This window comes from Dipodomys spectabilis, unplaced genomic scaffold (genome assembly GCF_019054845.1).
Source record: "Dipodomys spectabilis isolate Male_0828 unplaced genomic scaffold, ASM1905484v1 ptg000365l, whole genome shotgun sequence".
NCBI classification, from domain to species: Eukaryota; Metazoa; Chordata; class Mammalia; order Rodentia; family Heteromyidae; genus Dipodomys; species Dipodomys spectabilis.
In genome coordinates this window covers 4,091,845-4,109,265 of record NW_024871042.1, presented here as the reverse complement: position 1 = coordinate 4,109,265, position 17,421 = coordinate 4,091,845, and the positions used below count along the sequence as shown (strand labels likewise).

The following is a 17,421-nucleotide window of genomic DNA, read 5'->3' as shown; positions in this document are numbered from 1 at the left end:
AAGTGGTGGAGTGCCTAAGTTCAAGCCCCACAACCAACAGAAAGAAAGATAGAGAGAGAGAGAAAAGAAAAGAAAAAGAGAGAGGGAGGCCGGGCGCCAGTGGCTCACACCTGTAATCCTAGCTACTCAGGAAGCTGAGAACTGAGGATCACAGTTCAAAGCCAGCCCAGGCAGGAAAGTCTGTGAAACTCTTTTCTTTTTTTTTTTTTTTTTGTCATTGGTCGTGGGTCCTGGGTGCTGTCCCTCAGGTCTTCAGCTCAAGGCTAGCGCTCTACCACTTGAGCCATGGTGCCACTTCCAGCTTTTTCTGCTTATGTGGTACTGATGAGTCAAACTCAGGGCCTCATGTATGCAAGGCAAGCACTGTACCACTGAGCCACTTTCCCAGCCCTGTAAAACTCTTATCTCCAATAAACCACCAGAAAACTGGAAGTGGCTAAAGTGGTAGAGCAACTTGCCTTGAGCAAAAGAAACTCTACGACATTGCTCAGTTTCTGAGTTCAAATAAATAAATAAATGCTGGTGAAGATGCAGGGAGAAAGGAACTCTCATTCACCTTTCATGAGGATGCAAACTAGTGGAAACACCATGAAAATCAGCAGAGAGGTTCATAAAAGAAACTGAAAAGAAACCTATTTTATATGACTTTGTCTTCACGTGTGACAATCAAAAGATATTCTTTTGAAATTTTGTAATATTCCATGATCAATCATCTGTTTTCTGAAGCCAGCAGGGGAATGAAATTTATTCGTGTACCACTGATGTTCATAGGGAAAATGATCATGATGAAAATAACTTGGGCTGAGAAGGTACTCAGTGGTAGAGAGCTTGCCTTGCATGCATGAGGCCCTGGGTTCGATTCCTCAGCACCACATAAGCAGAAAAAAACCGGAAGTGGTGCTATGGCTCAAGTGGTAGAGCACTAGCCTTTGAGCTGAAGAGCTAAGGACAGTGGCCAAGCCCAGAGTTCAGGCCCCATGACCAACCAAAAAAAAAAAAAAAATTCACTGAGAATGTATATTCCACATGTTTCTTCCTTAGTCTCAGAAGAAATATCCATATAGCTGGATTTCTCTAATTTTTTTTTTTTTTTAGGATACTGGAGGAAACAGTTGGATCACATCTCTGCTCACCTCAGATCTTACGCTCAGAACAACCCTGAATTCCGGGCCTTGATCGCTGAACCCAGGATGGGAAAGGTGAGTAAGATGAAATTTCTCCTTTAGAATGTTCTTGGTAATCAGGCTTCCTTCAAGGTTTTGCCTTAAACTGTCACAGTGCCTCATTTTCAAGAACTTCTCACAATTTCCTTTAATAAACGATATTGGGATTTAAAAAATATTAATAAGCTAATCTACAGGTCTGCAAACTATGACATGTGGAACAAATATGGCTTGCTACTCAATTTTAAAATAAAGCTTTATTGGATCACACTTACGTGCATTCCTTTACATGTTATCTATGGCTACTTTGTGATACAATGCCAATGTTAAGTATTCGTAATACAGAATTTATGGCCCTTAGGACCTAAAATTATTGTAACATTTCACAAAAACATTTCCTGCCCCCTGTTTTAATCTAATTTTTTCTGCTACTTACAGAGAAATCTTCTCAACTGTGAATTATTTTAATTATTTTAATTACCAGGGCTCTGTACTGCATCCCCCAACCGCCACAGTACCTTTCCCATCACATCCAGTCATATGGTTTAACTAAAGTGTGCCTCTTGAAGCAAGTATAAATTTGGATCTTGCTTTCTTTCCTTTAATCAAAGGGTATAGTCTAAAAATCTGTGCCCTTTAAAGTATTTATTTATAATTAATGCAATTATTGATATAGCAGGATTTGGATCTACCATTTTACTCTCTGTTTTCTACTCATATCTCATTTTTGTACTTCAGTTTTTCTTTCATTAAATTATTTTGTGTTAAAACATATCTGATTGAACTTAAATTTGACACCTTGAAATTTCTAGATCATTGCTCAAGGCAGTAAGCCTAGAGTCCCACACCCACAGTTAAGATTTCCTTTTGAAATTCCTTTAAAAGCTCATCTCTGCTACTGTCCATGAGGATGGCTGTGAAGTTAGCATCAGGCTGAATTATATTCAAGTCTCTAACAAGGTAAGTAAACCTTTAGAATTAATATTAACCTTTTGAATTAGTATATCGTAGCTTATAATTTATAGGAATGCTTCTGTGTAATCTATAGAAAAGAAGTTCTAAATATTGATGGTAGGCAACAATTTCATAAAATCACATAAATACTTGAGTTTAATCTCAGAGAAGTCAGCTTTTGGATATAGAAAGATATAGTTAAGAGCAGGAATTATCACCCGTGCGAAGTCATGTCGTCTGGCTTATTCATACTCATTTAAGTCTTGTGACATATCTTGATATAACTGACTTGGAGCAAGAATGACATATATACACGTTTGCTCATTTGCTTTTTAAACTAAGCTTTGTAACCAAGACTCCTTTTATATAAGGACTAGGGCATTACCCCAGAGCCTATAAGTGCATTAATAGATATTAACTGACCCATATCAGTAGCCTTGGACAAGTCAGAATAGGCAAAAGGATAATTACTGGACTGAAAAGACAGGAAAGGAAGGCAAAGAAAAGGAGAGAACTAACATTTAATATGTCCCTTTGAAGTACACATAGTATTTCAATTTTCTAAGTGAGGAAATACGTTCAGAGAAGTAACTTGCTTCTTCCAAGGACACTAAACTAGTAAGTGACAGAATCAGGAATCAACCAGCAGCCTTAAGCCTCCCATTGTACTTCCACAGTCCCCAAGATGCTTAAGGCACTTCTATGGGGGAAGGACACATTTACTTTTAACCCTGACTGGTAAAGGGCTGTTGGGATGTATTGAAATAGTCCCTGTGTGAGAACAAGGGCCCAATGAGAGGAGATAGTGATGGAGAACAGGTAGGTCCCACTGAGGGGTTGATGAAGAGGCAAAAATGGATGACTCAGCCTGGGAGGGAAAGTGAGGAAGGGTATAGAAGGATGTCTTGGCTTTACACAGGCTCAACTCTCTGGGTAAAGGGAGCAAGCACTAACAAATAGAAGCAGGTTAGCAAGGTAGATCATGCTGTGTCAGGACACAGCAGCCTCCTCATTCCTGGTACCTGAATTTTTGCATTGGCCAGAACCTGTATCTGAACAAAGCTGTGGATCTCAGCGACCACTTTCTGAGCAGTGTTGCTGAGGGCGGTAATGGGCTGTACGGCAGCAGGTCCAGCCTGGGTGAGTCGTTCTTTCCTGGGGACGTTACAACAATGACCAGGAGCACAGTGTTTTGGCAAGTATGGCAGGGACTCACATAAAAATTTCCAGCCCCATCACAAAGATTACTGTTATGTTTCAGCCATTTTATTTATCTTCCTTTTCTGAAATCACGGTGAGACTTTTGAAGTCCTTCATAGGGTTTGGAGATTCATTTTTTGGAGGTAGGGTGAGGTGTATATATTATTTTCAGCTCCCAAACTGAAGTCTCTTCTATTTCCCTTCCTTCTACTCATCCTCTGTTTCCTAGACAGGGAAGTAGGGTGGCTTCAGGGGTCACTCTTGCCAGTTTTATTAAGATGGAAATTTGTATACAATCCATTTTATCTTTCTGACTTTTGAGGGGCATGACAGTAGAAGTGGCATCTTACATGAAGGGAGTGGAGAGGGAGTGGTCATTTTGGTCTACAACTCTTTGTCATTTCAGTGAGTGACTACAGCCAGTGTACATCAGACACCTCGGAAAGGGTCAAGAGGATGAGGAATCCCAAGACCAAGAAATTTCACAAAAGGAAAGAACAGCTTGTAGTATGTGTATTTCTTAGTCTCTATAGTTCTGTTATTTTAATGTTTATTTTGACACTTTTGAACAGAATACTTCCTTAACACTTCCTTATTTCCTGCTCTTTTAAAAATAACAGCATAGGGCTGGGAATGTGTTCTAATAGTAGAGTGCTTGCCTACCATACCTGAAGCCCTGGGCTTGATTCCTCAGTACCACATACATAGAAAAGGGGGAGTGTTGCCATGGTTCAAGTGGTAGAGTGGTAGCCTTGAGGAAGAAGAGCTCAGAGACAGTGCCAAGGCCCTGAGTTCAAGCCCCAGGATTGGCACCAAAAAAAAAAAAAAAGAATAAAACCAGTGCATGGCATGGGAATCCAACGTGAGTATGTGGGTTGAAGTCCATGTGTAGGCTATTTTGTGAGACTAGTTTCCCTGGAGCTATTGGAAGGGGATGGGAGAAAGTGTTAGGGTCTCCTTTAAGGTCAGTGAAGAAGGTCCTTTCTCTAATTGGGAAGATGTTGGGAATGTGATGTGCTTTTGTGTATTTCAGTCCTTAGTGGGACCATCTTTCCTCCCTTGCCCTCCACTGTCTTTCCTCCCTTGCCCTCCACACCCACCCCTTTTTCTGTTGTGGAGATCTGAGCTGTGCCCTTCTCCTAATAGAAGTATTTATTGGACAAATCAGGTGCATTCAAGAAAGCAGTTGTCCCAGTTTAAGAGTGCAATCTTCTGCCATTTTCATATGAGATAGAAGGGGAGAGGAAACAGCTATCTCAGCTCCTAACAATAACATACACCTGGGCTCAGTCTGCAGCCAACATCTGCTTTCCTTACTAATTAACTTTCAGCTTCTGCAGGGCTCCACTTGAAACCACATAGACCTCTTTGTACAGATGGAATTGCTTTGCTTTTCCTGTCAGGTTTTGTCTGCTATCATCTTACTGGAATTCCTCAAAATGATAGGAACTCTGTCAGGGTTTCTTATGGCTAGAATTTTTTTATTAATAAGTTTTTTATTGTGAAAATACCATACAGAGGGGTTACAATTACATGAGCAAGATAAGGAATACATTTTTTTTTTTTTTTTTTTGGTCTCATCGTGGGGCCTGAACTCTAGGCCTGGGCGCTGTCCCTCAGCTCTTCAGCTCAAGGCTAGCACTCTACCACTTGAGCCACAGCACCACTTCTGGCTTTTTTTTTCTGCTTATGTGGTGCTGAGGAATCGAACCCAGGGCCTCATGCATACAAGGCAAGTGCTCTACCGCTGAGCTACCTTCCCAACCCAGGAATACATTTCTTTTTCTTTTTTTTGCCAGTCATGGTGCCTGAACTCTGGGCCTGGGCACTGTCCCTCAGCTCTTCAGCTCAAGGCTAGTGCTCTACCACTTGAGCCACAGCACCACTTCCAGCTTTTTCTGCTTATGTGGTGCTGAGGAATTGAACCCAGGGCCTCATGCATGCAAGCCAAGCACTCTACCACTGAGCCACCTTCCCAGCCCCAGGAATACATTTCTTATCCAGCACTGTTGCCTCCTTTGTTTCCCCTTACCATCCCTACCCTCCCATCTCCCCCTCCCCAATTTTTTTTAATTGTGAAAATACTGTACAGAGGGGTTACAATTACATGGGCAAGATAATGAGTACATTTCTTATCAAGCATTGTAGCCTCCTCCTTTGTTTCCCCTTCCCATCCATTCCCATCCTCCCCCCATCCTCCCACCCAATCCTCCCTGCAAACACCCCCCCCCCCGCACCAAAGTTATAGAGTTTGTTTTCGCCCAATTTTTTAAAATTTGTTTAATTCTCAAGGGAACTCTGGAGGAAAAGACTGGATCGACTACAGTGTCCTCAACTTTGCTTTTTTCTTTTTTCTTTTATTGACTGTCCTGGGGCTTGAACTCTAGACCTGGGCTCTGTCCCTGGGCTTCTTTTACTCAATGCTAGCACTCTACCACTTGAGCCACAGCACCACTTCTGGCTTTTTCTGAGTAGTTTATTGGAGATAAGCATCTCATGGACTTCTCTACCCAGACTTGCTTTGAACTGTGATCCTCAGATCTCAGCCTCCTGAGTAGCTAGGATTACAGATGTGAACCACTGGTTCCACTTTGCCTTTTGTTTGGCTCTTTTTGGCTGCAACACAGAATCCAGCTGTGATTAGCAATAAGCCCCAAAGCCTGAGCCTAGTCCCACATGGAGATGGGCACATGTGGTGCCATCTCTCCATCCTTGCTTCCCCCAGACTCTTGAACTTCCTCAGCAATGCACTCATTGGCCGATTCGCTTACACTGAAATTTCTTCAAAGACAGGACTTTGTTTTGGTTTTCCCAATATGTGCTTTGCATGTAGTCAACCCCGGTCATTTGGACAAAGACTTCAGGATTCTTTTTTTTGGGGGGGGGGGTCTGGTCGTGGGGCCTGAACTCTGGGCCTGGGTGCTGTCCCTCAGCTCTTCAGCTCAAGGCTAGTGCTCTACCACTTGAGCCACAGCGCCACTTCCAGCTTTTTTCTTTTTGCTTATGTGGTGCTGAGGAATCGAACCCAGGGCCTCAGACATGCAAGCAAGCGCTCTACCACTGAGCCACCTTCCCAGCCCTTCAGAATTCTTTAAAATCCAGTTGCTTATGATTCCTTGTACTCTCCACCTCCCCATTTGAAATATTGAAATGGGTGTTAGAGAAGTATTAGAGTTATTCAAACTTAACAGTCTACAACTTCAGGGATTCTACCCTCCCCTGTAAGTGACCTGATGTCCCACTGCTGTATACCTCTACTCTCTCATCTGCTTTTAAGGGCTAAGTATGAGAAACACAGTAACACCCATTCATTAATATAATGTTAACTTTTGGGCACACATATCCCAAACATGTTTCTAAGTGTTTGAAAAAAAAGTGAAAAATGACCAAGTCTCTCATGCCTCTTAATGCTAATATTCTAGTGCATTTTTCCGTAAGGACTAGAATTTAGTATAAACATAAATATCTCTCCAGATACCCCCTGAGGGTTTATTGATTAGAGAACCCTGCTCGAAAGTACTCAGCAGAGAGATGGGGGTGGAGAGGTGAAGGTGACAGCCTGGGCCCAGCATCTTCTGAAAGGCTTAGAGTCCCAGGGAAAAGTGTTTGTTTTTGTTCTTTGTTTTGTTTGCCTGTACCTTAATTTGCTTGCTCAGATGGCACTCTACCACAGGAGACATATCTCCAGCTCAGCTTTTTTTTTTTTTTTTTGCTGGTCATTTTGGAGATGGAGTCTCACAAACTCTCCAGGGTGGCTTTGAACCCTGATCCTCCATATCTCAGCTTGCCAAATAGCTAGAACTATAGGCATGAGCTACTACTACTACCAGACAAGATGTGGGTTTTATTTCCACTTCATATACAAGGTGACCACCCACAATCATCCATGAGACCTAGACAGAAATATGTATTGGCTTATTTCCTTCAGTCTTCTTCATATATAAAATGCATTTTATAGCATTTTGAAAATATAAAAGATTCTTCTGATTTCTGATGATACATGAAAGCTGTGTTTTTTTCTAAACAATTAATTCACCCATTTCCCAGATGGTTTTATATAAAGTTGAAGCGTTTATAAACCATGCAGAGTAGCTGGAAGCTGTGGTGCATCCCCATATCACTTGGGAGGCTGAGGCAGGACCACAAGGTGAGCCTGGGCAACCTAGCAAGACTCTGTCTCAAAAAATTATTTTAAAGAAAAGCTGCAGTGTAATTCGGTGATAGAGCACCTGTCGTGTGTGTGTGTGTGTGTGTGTGTGTGTGTGTGTGTGTGTGTGACTCTGGGCTCAATTGCCTACTACACACACACACACACACACACACACACACACACACAGAAAAAATAAAGTAAATTCATTTGGCTGCTTTTCTTCTAATAAAAGTAGTGTGGAGTTTCTTTGCTTTTGTGAGGTTTCTCATTGCACTTCTGCCCTTAATAATATAAATTAATGTCAGTGCAGTGTCCTTAATATTAGATACAAATGTTTATGCGGCTGGTTGTTTAATATTATGTATGTGTGCACACACACACACACAGTCTCTCTCTCTTACACACACACATACACTCACACTCAGAATCCCCCATCCATGTGGCTTGAACTCAACTGGGAATGTTACTGCTAAGCTCGAAAAGGGAGCATTGCTTGAGTGTGAGGCCTGGGACGCAAATAGTACAGATACACAGAGGGAGTGGGAATGACCACATTGTGTAATTCTGCAGCCTGAAAACAGACTCCTGCTGGAGGAAGTCGGCCCTACAGGAGAAGGAAGAGTCTCTGTGCTTGAACAGCTGCTAGATGAAGTGAGTGTGACTGCTCTACCTAGTTCAGCCTGTCATTCTACCTGGTGCCTGTGGATTAACCTGCTTGAGAATAATTGGCCATTCAAAAGCTTTAGACTCACTATTGCTAGTGTTTACAACAATGATAATAGGCAAATGCATATGAGCCCAAGTAACATGCATATGAGCCCAAGTAACATGCATGAGACCGGACAGAACTCCTGGTCCATGACCCCATTTGACCTTCAGCCTGTTTTCCAAACCAAGCCAGATGGAAGTCTTCCCAGCTATGTCCAGATTGGGTCTTGAGGTCAACTTTAGTTCCACTATTTCTTTAACAGAACACTTGTTATACTTAGTAGGATGGCAGTGAGAAAACGCTGAGTTCAGGATTTTGTAGTGTGTTTCTCCCTTTCCATGTCCTACAGGGAGCAGACCCCAACTGCAGTGATAATGAAGGCCGGCCCGCTATTACTGTGGCTGTTGTGAATAAGCACCATGAAGCCATTCCAGTTCTCGCTCAGAGAGGAGCAGACATCGACCAGCAGTGGGGACCGTAAGTGAACCGCTGACAGGTCCACTAGCTATCCTGTCATAAGCAGATACAGCTCAAGGGTCTGTTGCAACAGAATCAATCAGCACCCACACCCTGTTCAATAAGAACCACTTAAAGCCACTTAAATCTATTTGAACCTAAGTAAGAGGAGGGTAAAACAGAATTTTAAGAATGGTCTGTTGAGTTGCCTAATTTCATCTTTTATAAATGGTGATATAAGGCCAACAAATCACTAAGATATGGAGTATCCAGCAGTCTTTTTCATCTGAACTGTGCAGATCAATCCTAAGGGAAGAGAGGCTCCAGTATATTCCCATGGAAACACACTCATGATGTTAGTGCAGAAAGACAACATTACACAGCTGTCTCTGGATGCTGACACCAGCTGGAGGGACTCGGCCACCCTGAGTTCACTACATGAATCCTTGACATGGAACAGATTATGGGTTTTGCTTGGTCTTTCTCCAGTACTGTGTTTACTTACTACTTAAGTAGCTAAATTATGTGCACCATAAAGCCTAAAACCATTAGGTAGGATTTGATGCTGAGAGTTTTGCACAGTGAAAAGATTCTTTCTTGTTAACTTTTGGGAAATGTAAAGCTATCTCATTAACTGGACAATTCTGGTTGCTTTAATTAAGAGGATTAGTCTTCTACAACTGAGTGGAGAGGTTCACGGACATTTACCTGAGATGTATGTGGCTTTCAGTCCTGGAGGCAACACCTTTCCTTCAGTTTGTTCATTCACTCCATTGACATTCTCATTTTACAAGTGGGTACTGAGTTCCTAGTATATGCTAGTCCGCTAGTCCATTCTACTTGCTAGACTCACAGTGGTGAGCTCCAGTTTAGTGGAGGAGACAGTAAAGATGTAAAGAAATGAATAAGTAATTTCAGAAACTACATGCTACAGAGAAAAATAAAGCCTGGGTAAGGACATGAAATGATGATCTGGATTCAAAGTTAACCCAGGTAGGAAAATTCATGAGACTAATCTCCAGATAATCACCCCAAAGCTGGAAGTAGAGTTGTAGCTCAAAGTGGTAGGGTACTAGCTTTGTGGGGAAAAAGAAGCTCAGGGATAACACACAGGCTCTGAGTTCAAGCCCCAGGACTGGCATCGAAAATTAAGAGCTTCATGCCTGAAGAATGATCCATATAGACAATATCCAAGAGACCTAATCCAAAGTTGACATTGTACTCTTTGGTTTGTCTTCAGATTGCATAAATCTTTCACCTTTTACAAAGTTGACACTATGTCCAATTTATTTCAAACCTTTTTCAGGAAATTTGCTAAAATAGTGTTAATTAGCATTTGTTAAATGAAGTCCAAAATAGATTCTTACAGGGTTCTCATATTATTAAAAAAAAAAAAAGAAAGAAAGAAAAGAAAAAGAAAGGTAGATGCTGGTGGCTCAAGCCTCTAATCTTAGCTGCTCAGGAGGCTGAAATCTGAGGATCACAGTTCAAAGCCAGCCCAGGCAAGGAAAGTTCTTGAAACTCTTATCTCCAATTAACCACCAGAAAACCAGAAGTGGCACTGTGGCTCAAGAGGTAGAGTGGTAGTCTTGAGCTGAAGAGCTGAGAGACAGTGCCCAAGCCCAGAGTACAAGCCCCATGACCAACCAAAAAAACTGATTTCAAATGCCTCATGCCTGTAATCCTAGCTACCCAGGAGGCTGAGATCTGAAGAGCTCAGGGACAGCACCCAGGCCCAGAGTTCAAGCCCCATAACTGACAAAAAAAAAAAAAAAAAGATTGGACCAGGCACTGGTGGCTCATGCCTGCAATCTTAACCACACAGGAGGCTAAGATGTAAGGATAAAGGTTTTAGATTTGAAGCCAGTCTAGGCAGGAAAGTCCCAGAGATTCTTTTTTTATTATTGTGGAAATACTGTACAGAGGGGTTACAATTACATGGGCAAGATAATGAGTACATTTCTTATCAAGCATTGTAGCCTGCTGCTTTGTTTCCCCTTCCCATCCCTTCCCATCCTACCCACCTCCGCTCTTCCCCTCCCACCCAAACCTCCCCCCCCCCGAGATTCTTATCTCCAATTAACCAACAAAAAGCCAGAAGTGGAGCTATGGCTAAAATGGTAGAGCTCCAGCTTTGAGCAAAAAAGCTCAAGACAAAGCCTAGGCTCTGAGTTCAAGCCCAGCACACAAAAAAATAGAGATGGGGAAGAAATAAGGAGAGAAAGAGAGAAGAAAGAAAAGAAAAGAAAGAAAAAAGGAAGGAAGAAAGGAAGGAAGGGAGGAAGGGAGGTGTCGCATCCACCTCGACCAGCAAGGAAGACACGACCTGGGATTCTTCTCAAAGCAGTTTATTCAGGAACCTTGATTGTTAGCTTCTCTCTCGCCCCGCACCCGCACTCCGGTTATAAGCCTCCTGGATGGCCAATCCCGAGGTGCCACGTGGCATATACCAATAGGGTCGCAAACACGGAAGCAAGCCAGTAGCCAAGCCATAGCCATATAAGGAGTTGTTTTTCACAGAGAGCACTCGCCATCGGGAAGGCGGAAGGCGGAGGCCAGCGCCATCTTTGGCTTGGCCATGCCATGCGGCCGCGCCATCTTTGGTCGGCTCCCGCAGCTCTCCACAGGGAGGGAGGGAGGAAGGGTAGGTAAGAAAAAAAAGGGGGAAAGAAAGGATGATGGGCTGTGGTGTAGCTCAGTGGCAGAGTGCTTGCCCAGCAGGTACAATGTGCTCCAGGTTCAATACTCAGTAACATAAAGTAGAAGAAGGAGGAGGAGGAAAGGAAGGAAGGAAAGAAGGGAGGGAGGGAGGGAGGGATATCAAAGGGATATCAAAGCTTCTCCATCACAGTATACAGTATTCCTCCAAGGGAAGGGGCACAGAGGGATACTTGAGATTTTCCTAAGTTCAGGCTGGAGGTGTACTTAAGTGGTAGAGTACTTGGTTACCAAGTACAAAGCTATGTGTGTGTGTGTGTGTGTGTGTGTGTGTGTGTGTGTGTGTGTGTGTGTCAGAGAGAGAGAGAGAGAGAGATTGACAGATATTTCCCAGGTGAGTAGGTTAATGAGTGAAACCACCAACCTTTGGTCCAATTCCTGAGGATACTAAGGATTTACACCCTGCCCCTGCCCCTGCCCAACAAACAGGTTCAGAAATACAGCACTTCATGAAGCAACCCTGCTTGGCCTGGAGGAGAGTGTCGCCATGTTACTAGGGTAAGTTCCCTGGCCTCTGGTGGGCACTACTGAGGGCCAGAGTGATCTCTCTACCTACCCGTGGTCGTTTTAGAGGAGCCCAGCTCCTAAACTGCTACCTTTGTGAATAGGGGCCACCATGCTGCCTTGTGACCTCTGCCAGTCAGGGATTTTGAAGCACAATAAAAATGTTGCCCTCATTAAACATTGGTTGAAGAGCTTTGATGTAAATTGGAACCAATGGCTATACTGACAATTGAGTATTTTGAAATCATACAATATCTTAAAAGGTCTCAAGTAGAGTCACCACTGACAGCTTAGAGCCATGGTGGCCTCTTAGGGACAGGTCTGAGGAGGTAGGACCAATAGGTAACAGTCTGGCCTTTGTGTCAGGGAAGAGTTGGGCCTTGGGGGTCATGGGCCTGAGCACTTCAGGGCTCCTTTTTCTCCATTTCCTTCCAGATGCAATGCAAGCATCCAAAAGAAGAATGCAAGAGGCCAGACAGCATACGATGTGGCTCTGGAAATTGCGGATGACCTCATCATCAAGCTCTTTGCCACTAAGTTCAGCCAAGGGCTTGAGGACCAACCCACCCAACCCAAGAACCTCAGCTTGAGTGACTGTAAGATCTGAGGTAGCCATGGAGCTTTGCCAAGAGGAAATCACCCTGTTCTGGCTCTTTGTTCATTTGTGAAATGTGTACTTAGATTAGGAGTTGAGGTTGAGAGGAATTCATTAGATTATTTTTTAGTTAGTGTTACATCTCTAATGCCATATGCATGGCTCCCAACGTACCTTGGATTGTGATTAATGTCATGTATGCTTTTTCATAGTTAATTCCTATTTTTTTAACGTAGCCTTTCGTTTTAACTTTATTTTTCAATGAATAGTAATTGCCCATGGTTCAAAGCTGAAAGGTATACAGTGTTAGGTAACAGTCTCTTCCTGTCTTTGACAGCCACCACTCCCTTTCTCAGCGGTGCCAGTGACACCAGGGCTGGCCCCATCTTTCCAGGGGTGGTATAGCATTAGATAGCATGTATATATGTATATGTGCATGTACACGTGGGCTATACAAAAATACATAGCACACACACATATATTTTACCCCTGTTTATCTTCAAGTAACAATGAGACTTACGTAGCTCTAATAACTTGGTTTTTTTTTTGAAAGTTGTATTCTGGCAGTTATACTTTCCTTATCTTAACAAAGAGCAAACAATATGTCTGCGAAGTGTCTTTCTAAAACTGGAAATTGGGTAACCCCAAGTTACATCTCCTGCTCTTACCATCTACTTATGCCCTTGATGCGTGGCCTCTGATACTTTCACATTCGTCCAGTGGCCTTTCTGACTGATGAGACAGCCTCCTCCCCACCTACAATGCATGAGGGGTTGAAACAGATTCTACCAGGGCAAAGCTGCCTTACAGATCAGCCCATTCCCTCTTACAAAAAGGGAATTATAGCATTAAGACCTTTTCTTAGAAATGGGTTCCATGTTACTTTAATTTAGCTTCAGTGAAATCTTCTGGAGCCATGGGTACATACACTCACTTCATGTGACATCTTGTTAATGGTTGCTCCTTTCCCCCTCTCCTGGCTCACATACTTGCCATCAGTGTCATTTTTAGGCCATACCTCTCCCCTTTTTGTATTTTTTTCTTCCTTTCTCATTTTTGGATTGAAGGATAGAGAACCACCCTCCATCACAGACCTGGGAGGGTTGTCCTACAGATGTGTGGATGACTGGCAAGTGCTAGCAGATACAACAGTGACAGAAATTTTTGTCTGCAAAGTAGAAGCTGGCATTTTAGTCTGAGTTTTTGTCTGCTAAGAGTCTAGTAGTCGAATTATTTATTTGGAGAAAATTAATGTTGGATGAGATTCTCATCCTTCATATGCTTCTAATGAGATATAGCCTTGCTTTTTGTTTATAGAATAGCAAATATGAATCCATTTGGACACAAAGGAGGTGGCTGCCACCTGTTTATTTGTCTATGTGACAGGCAACCCTTCTACTGTCAATCGGAATCTATCAATAATCCAAACTGTAGTGTGATTTTCTACATTCCTCATAACTGCTGTCTCCCTTTAAATTGTATTGACCAATTTGGAGCCCAAAGAGAATCTAGTGGTCTACACTGCCTAAATATCTGTTCTCCAAAATTCCCTTAAAAAACACACACTATTGAGAATCTAAAAAGTCACATTTCTGTTTTTTGCTGAAGCACTACAAGAAAGTATGTCTAAAATTACATAACTTTGCACACACAAACACAGATACACTTGCATTCACATGGAGTTGGGAATCAATCTTAGGTACATAGTTGGGGAGTGAAGGGAAAGCTCGCAAGAGAAGCTATGGAAACTGGATCCGCTAAAGACATGGGAATGGCATAATAATGGCAAGGATGTGGTTCTTGAAAATAAAAAGAAGGGTGTGTAAGAAGAGAATGATAAACTTGGGCTACTAAAAATGTTCAGTGGCTATCCAATCAGTGAAAGATAGTGGAAGCCAACTGACAGATGAAATATTCTATTATAGAGTGTTCATGTGAAGGATGGACTTGCATAACCCAGGAGATGGACATCTGTACAGCAGGGCACCTCTGTAATCTGTCTAGGACTTCCGGGAGCTCACAGGATCTTTGAGTTCTGACTGACTGCTGATGACAGACTGACTGAAGTGACTTTCTCCAGAGCTGATTTTATCCAGGTTGAGTGTTTCACAATGGGGAAACAAATCTGGCATAGGATATGCCCTGCAAAAAGAAACTCAAAGGGTTCAGTCAGTACTTCATAGTCTTCAGTCTTTAGCAAAGTTGGATTTATAGGGTTGAAGTGAAAACTGCATTCTGTCCCCTACCACCAGTAAAGTAGAATCTTTGATGTTTTTTTTTTTTTTTCATTGTGGCTCAGTATGTATCTTTTACTCTCCTGGTTTCTGTGTGCATTATAGGCACCCAGGAAGAACTGTAGGTTTTCTTGGTTGATATCTTGGGAAATACACAGTCTCAAGATTTGAATCAGATTTAGGTTTACCAAAGTAATGAGCCAAAATAATATCCACATCATTGGTTGTCAAGCCTGAGGGTTTGAAAGTTGCTCAGACAACCCAGGCACAGGTTAATGTCAATGAACACAGGCCTTTCACAAGTTTTAGATTGTTGGCTTCAGCTCCAGCTCCAATCACAATGATGCTTTTCAGATATAAGTGAGGAAGTAGCATTTCAGCTAACTCATCCATCAGGGATAGAGTACCCTATCGGGAACAAAGCTACACCTTCTTACTGACCTGGGACATCTACAGGAGACAGCAAAGAGCTGAGTGATCTCTTGCATTTCCTCACTTAACATATTGAAGCAGAATTTATGACTGCATGCAATGTCTTATGTCAGAATAACTGGGCTGGGCTGGAAATGTGGCATGGTGGTAGAGTGCTTGCCTAACATGCATGAAGCCCTGGGTTCAATTCTTCAATATCACATAAACAGAAAAAGCCAGAAGTGGCTCTGTGGCTCAAGTGGTAGAGTGCTAGCCTTGAGCTAAAAAAGCTCAGGGACAGTGCCCAGGCTCTGAGTTCAAGCCCCAAGACTGTCAAAAAAAGAAAAAGAAAAAAAGAATAACTGGTCTATTTCCCTTTAGTAACAGGGACCATACCACGGGTTTCTGTGTCATGTTCCTGAAGAAGTCCTGGAAGTTTCTTATTATTTAGAAATGGTTTGATCTCTGTGACTTGAACATCCTAAAGTTCACTCATGAGGACAGATAAAAATAGAGGAATACCTCTTCTCTTACTGTTTGCTATTATGACTGTTGCTGGAAGGTTACCTGCCTACACACCATTGGCCCTGATCTTTGCTCATGTGGCTACTCTGCCTCGTCTTCCTCCATCACCCTGCCCCACAGAACAAATCAGGCACTTCCCTTTATATGTCCAGAATAGCTTCTAATCTAACTTACAGCAGCAGTCAGCAGCCCATGTTTGCTACAGTTCAGATCCTTCAAAGTCCCATGTATTAAAAGATATTAGAAGGGCTGGGAAGATGGCTCAGTGGTAGAGTGCTTGCCTTGCATGCCTGAGGCCCTGGGTTCGATTCCTCAGCACCACATAAGCAAAAAGAAAAAAAGCCGGAAGTGGCGCTGTGGCCCAAGTGGTAGAGCGGTAGCCTTGAGCTGAAGAGCTGAGGGACAGCGCCCAGGCCCAGAGTTCAGGCCCCACAACCGGACCAAAAAAAAAATAAATAAATAAAATAAAAATAAAAGATATTAGAAGATAGTCCCCCCAAGGTGGCACTGCTGAGGGTGGTAGAAACTTTAAGAGGTGGAGCCTAGTGAGAAGAGTTGAGGCATGCCTTTGAAGGAGCTAGTGATATTCTGCCTCTCTGCCCTACCTCCACCCAAGCACACTAAGCACACATTCTTTTGCCTTCTAATGATGAAGTGAGTGGTTTGTTTTTGCCGCAATGTGCTTTCTCATCAAAGGTCAAAAGCAATATAGCCAACTGATCACTGACTAAAACCCCCAAAATTGTGAGCCAAAATGAAACTTTTTGTGTGTGTCGGTCTGACCCTAGCTCTTCAGCTGAAGGCTAGTGCTCTATCACTTAAGCCACAACACCACTTCTGGTTTTCTGGTGGTTAATTGGAGAGAAGAGTCTCATGGACTTTCCTGCCAGAGCTGGCTTTGAACCGTGATCCTCAGATCTCAGCCTCCTGAGTAGCTAGGATTACAGGCGTGAGCCACCAGGCATCTGGCTAAAATGAAACTTTTTGTAAGTTGATTGTCTCTGGTATTTTGTTTTGGTGATGGAAACCTAATACACCCATAGTCAAGATCATACCCTATGCTTAATTTTAGGTTCTAGCACACAGTAAGTTTTCAGGAATCTTGCTGAGAAAAATTCACTGTGTGGTATTTTTTTTAATACACAAATGATATTTGCACCAAAAGGAAGGTTTTGCAGCAGATATGTCCTGGCTGTCAAGTTTGAAAAGCATTTTTAACTACAGTTGTTAGACTAAAACGTATCTGCTAGTAAACTAGAAAACTAGTAAACTAGAAAATATTTGGGTGTTAGCTCTCCTAAGTAAATATTGAAAGTTAAAATAATGTCTCACTTATGTGGGTTTATGTGTTGTGACATAAGTAAAATTGTTACTAGGATGTACCTCTTGGACCCACTGTAGTCAAGATAGACACTTAGGCTCATCAAACTTTGACAGACTAAGCCATGTACAATTTATCCTGTCAAATAATTGTTTTCATAAAACATTTCATGTTTATTGTAAGAAATTAAAACAATACAGAAACTTCAAATAAAGAAAAGCTAATGAAATATCCCATCCACCGATAGTTTTCTCATAGGCTCTGTGCAGTTATTTTTGTTGAATAATATATTAAAATACACATTCCTTGTAAGAATAAAAATTATATATATAATTAATAAATATATCGTGCTGTCAGAGAAGGAATCATCTTACCTGCTTCTTTTTTTCAAGGGTGAGGGGGGATTTATTGAGACAAGTTCTTTCAAGTTCAAGCTTGTCACCAGCTCACTTACATGGCCCATGCTGTCCTTGAGCTTGTG

General features: G+C 42.3%; 1 protein-coding gene and 1 pseudogene across 1 annotated transcript in view; one reads left to right on the top strand and one right to left on the bottom strand.

Annotated features, from left to right (window-relative positions):
* Dzank1 (double zinc ribbon and ankyrin repeat domains 1) overlaps positions 1–13,189 on the top strand; it is a 54,095-nt gene extending 40,906 nt beyond the window's left edge. The window contains exons 13-20 of the mRNA XM_042666530.1: positions 1,096–1,199; positions 2,049–2,123; positions 3,161–3,257; positions 3,724–3,824; positions 8,038–8,118; positions 8,526–8,653; positions 11,780–11,848; positions 12,290–13,189. Coding sequence (XP_042522464.1) covers positions 1,096–1,199; positions 2,049–2,123; positions 3,161–3,257; positions 3,724–3,824; positions 8,038–8,118; positions 8,526–8,653; positions 11,780–11,848; positions 12,290–12,461 — 827 coding nt within the window. The 3' untranslated portion in view covers positions 12,462–13,189. The remainder of the gene's footprint in view (positions 1–1,095; positions 1,200–2,048; positions 2,124–3,160; positions 3,258–3,723; positions 3,825–8,037; positions 8,119–8,525; positions 8,654–11,779; positions 11,849–12,289) is intronic.
* Positions 13,190–13,515: 326 nt separating this feature from the next.
* Positions 13,516–15,230, bottom strand: LOC122096098 (annotated as a pseudogene).
* Between the last annotated feature and the right edge of the window lie 2,191 nt (positions 15,231–17,421).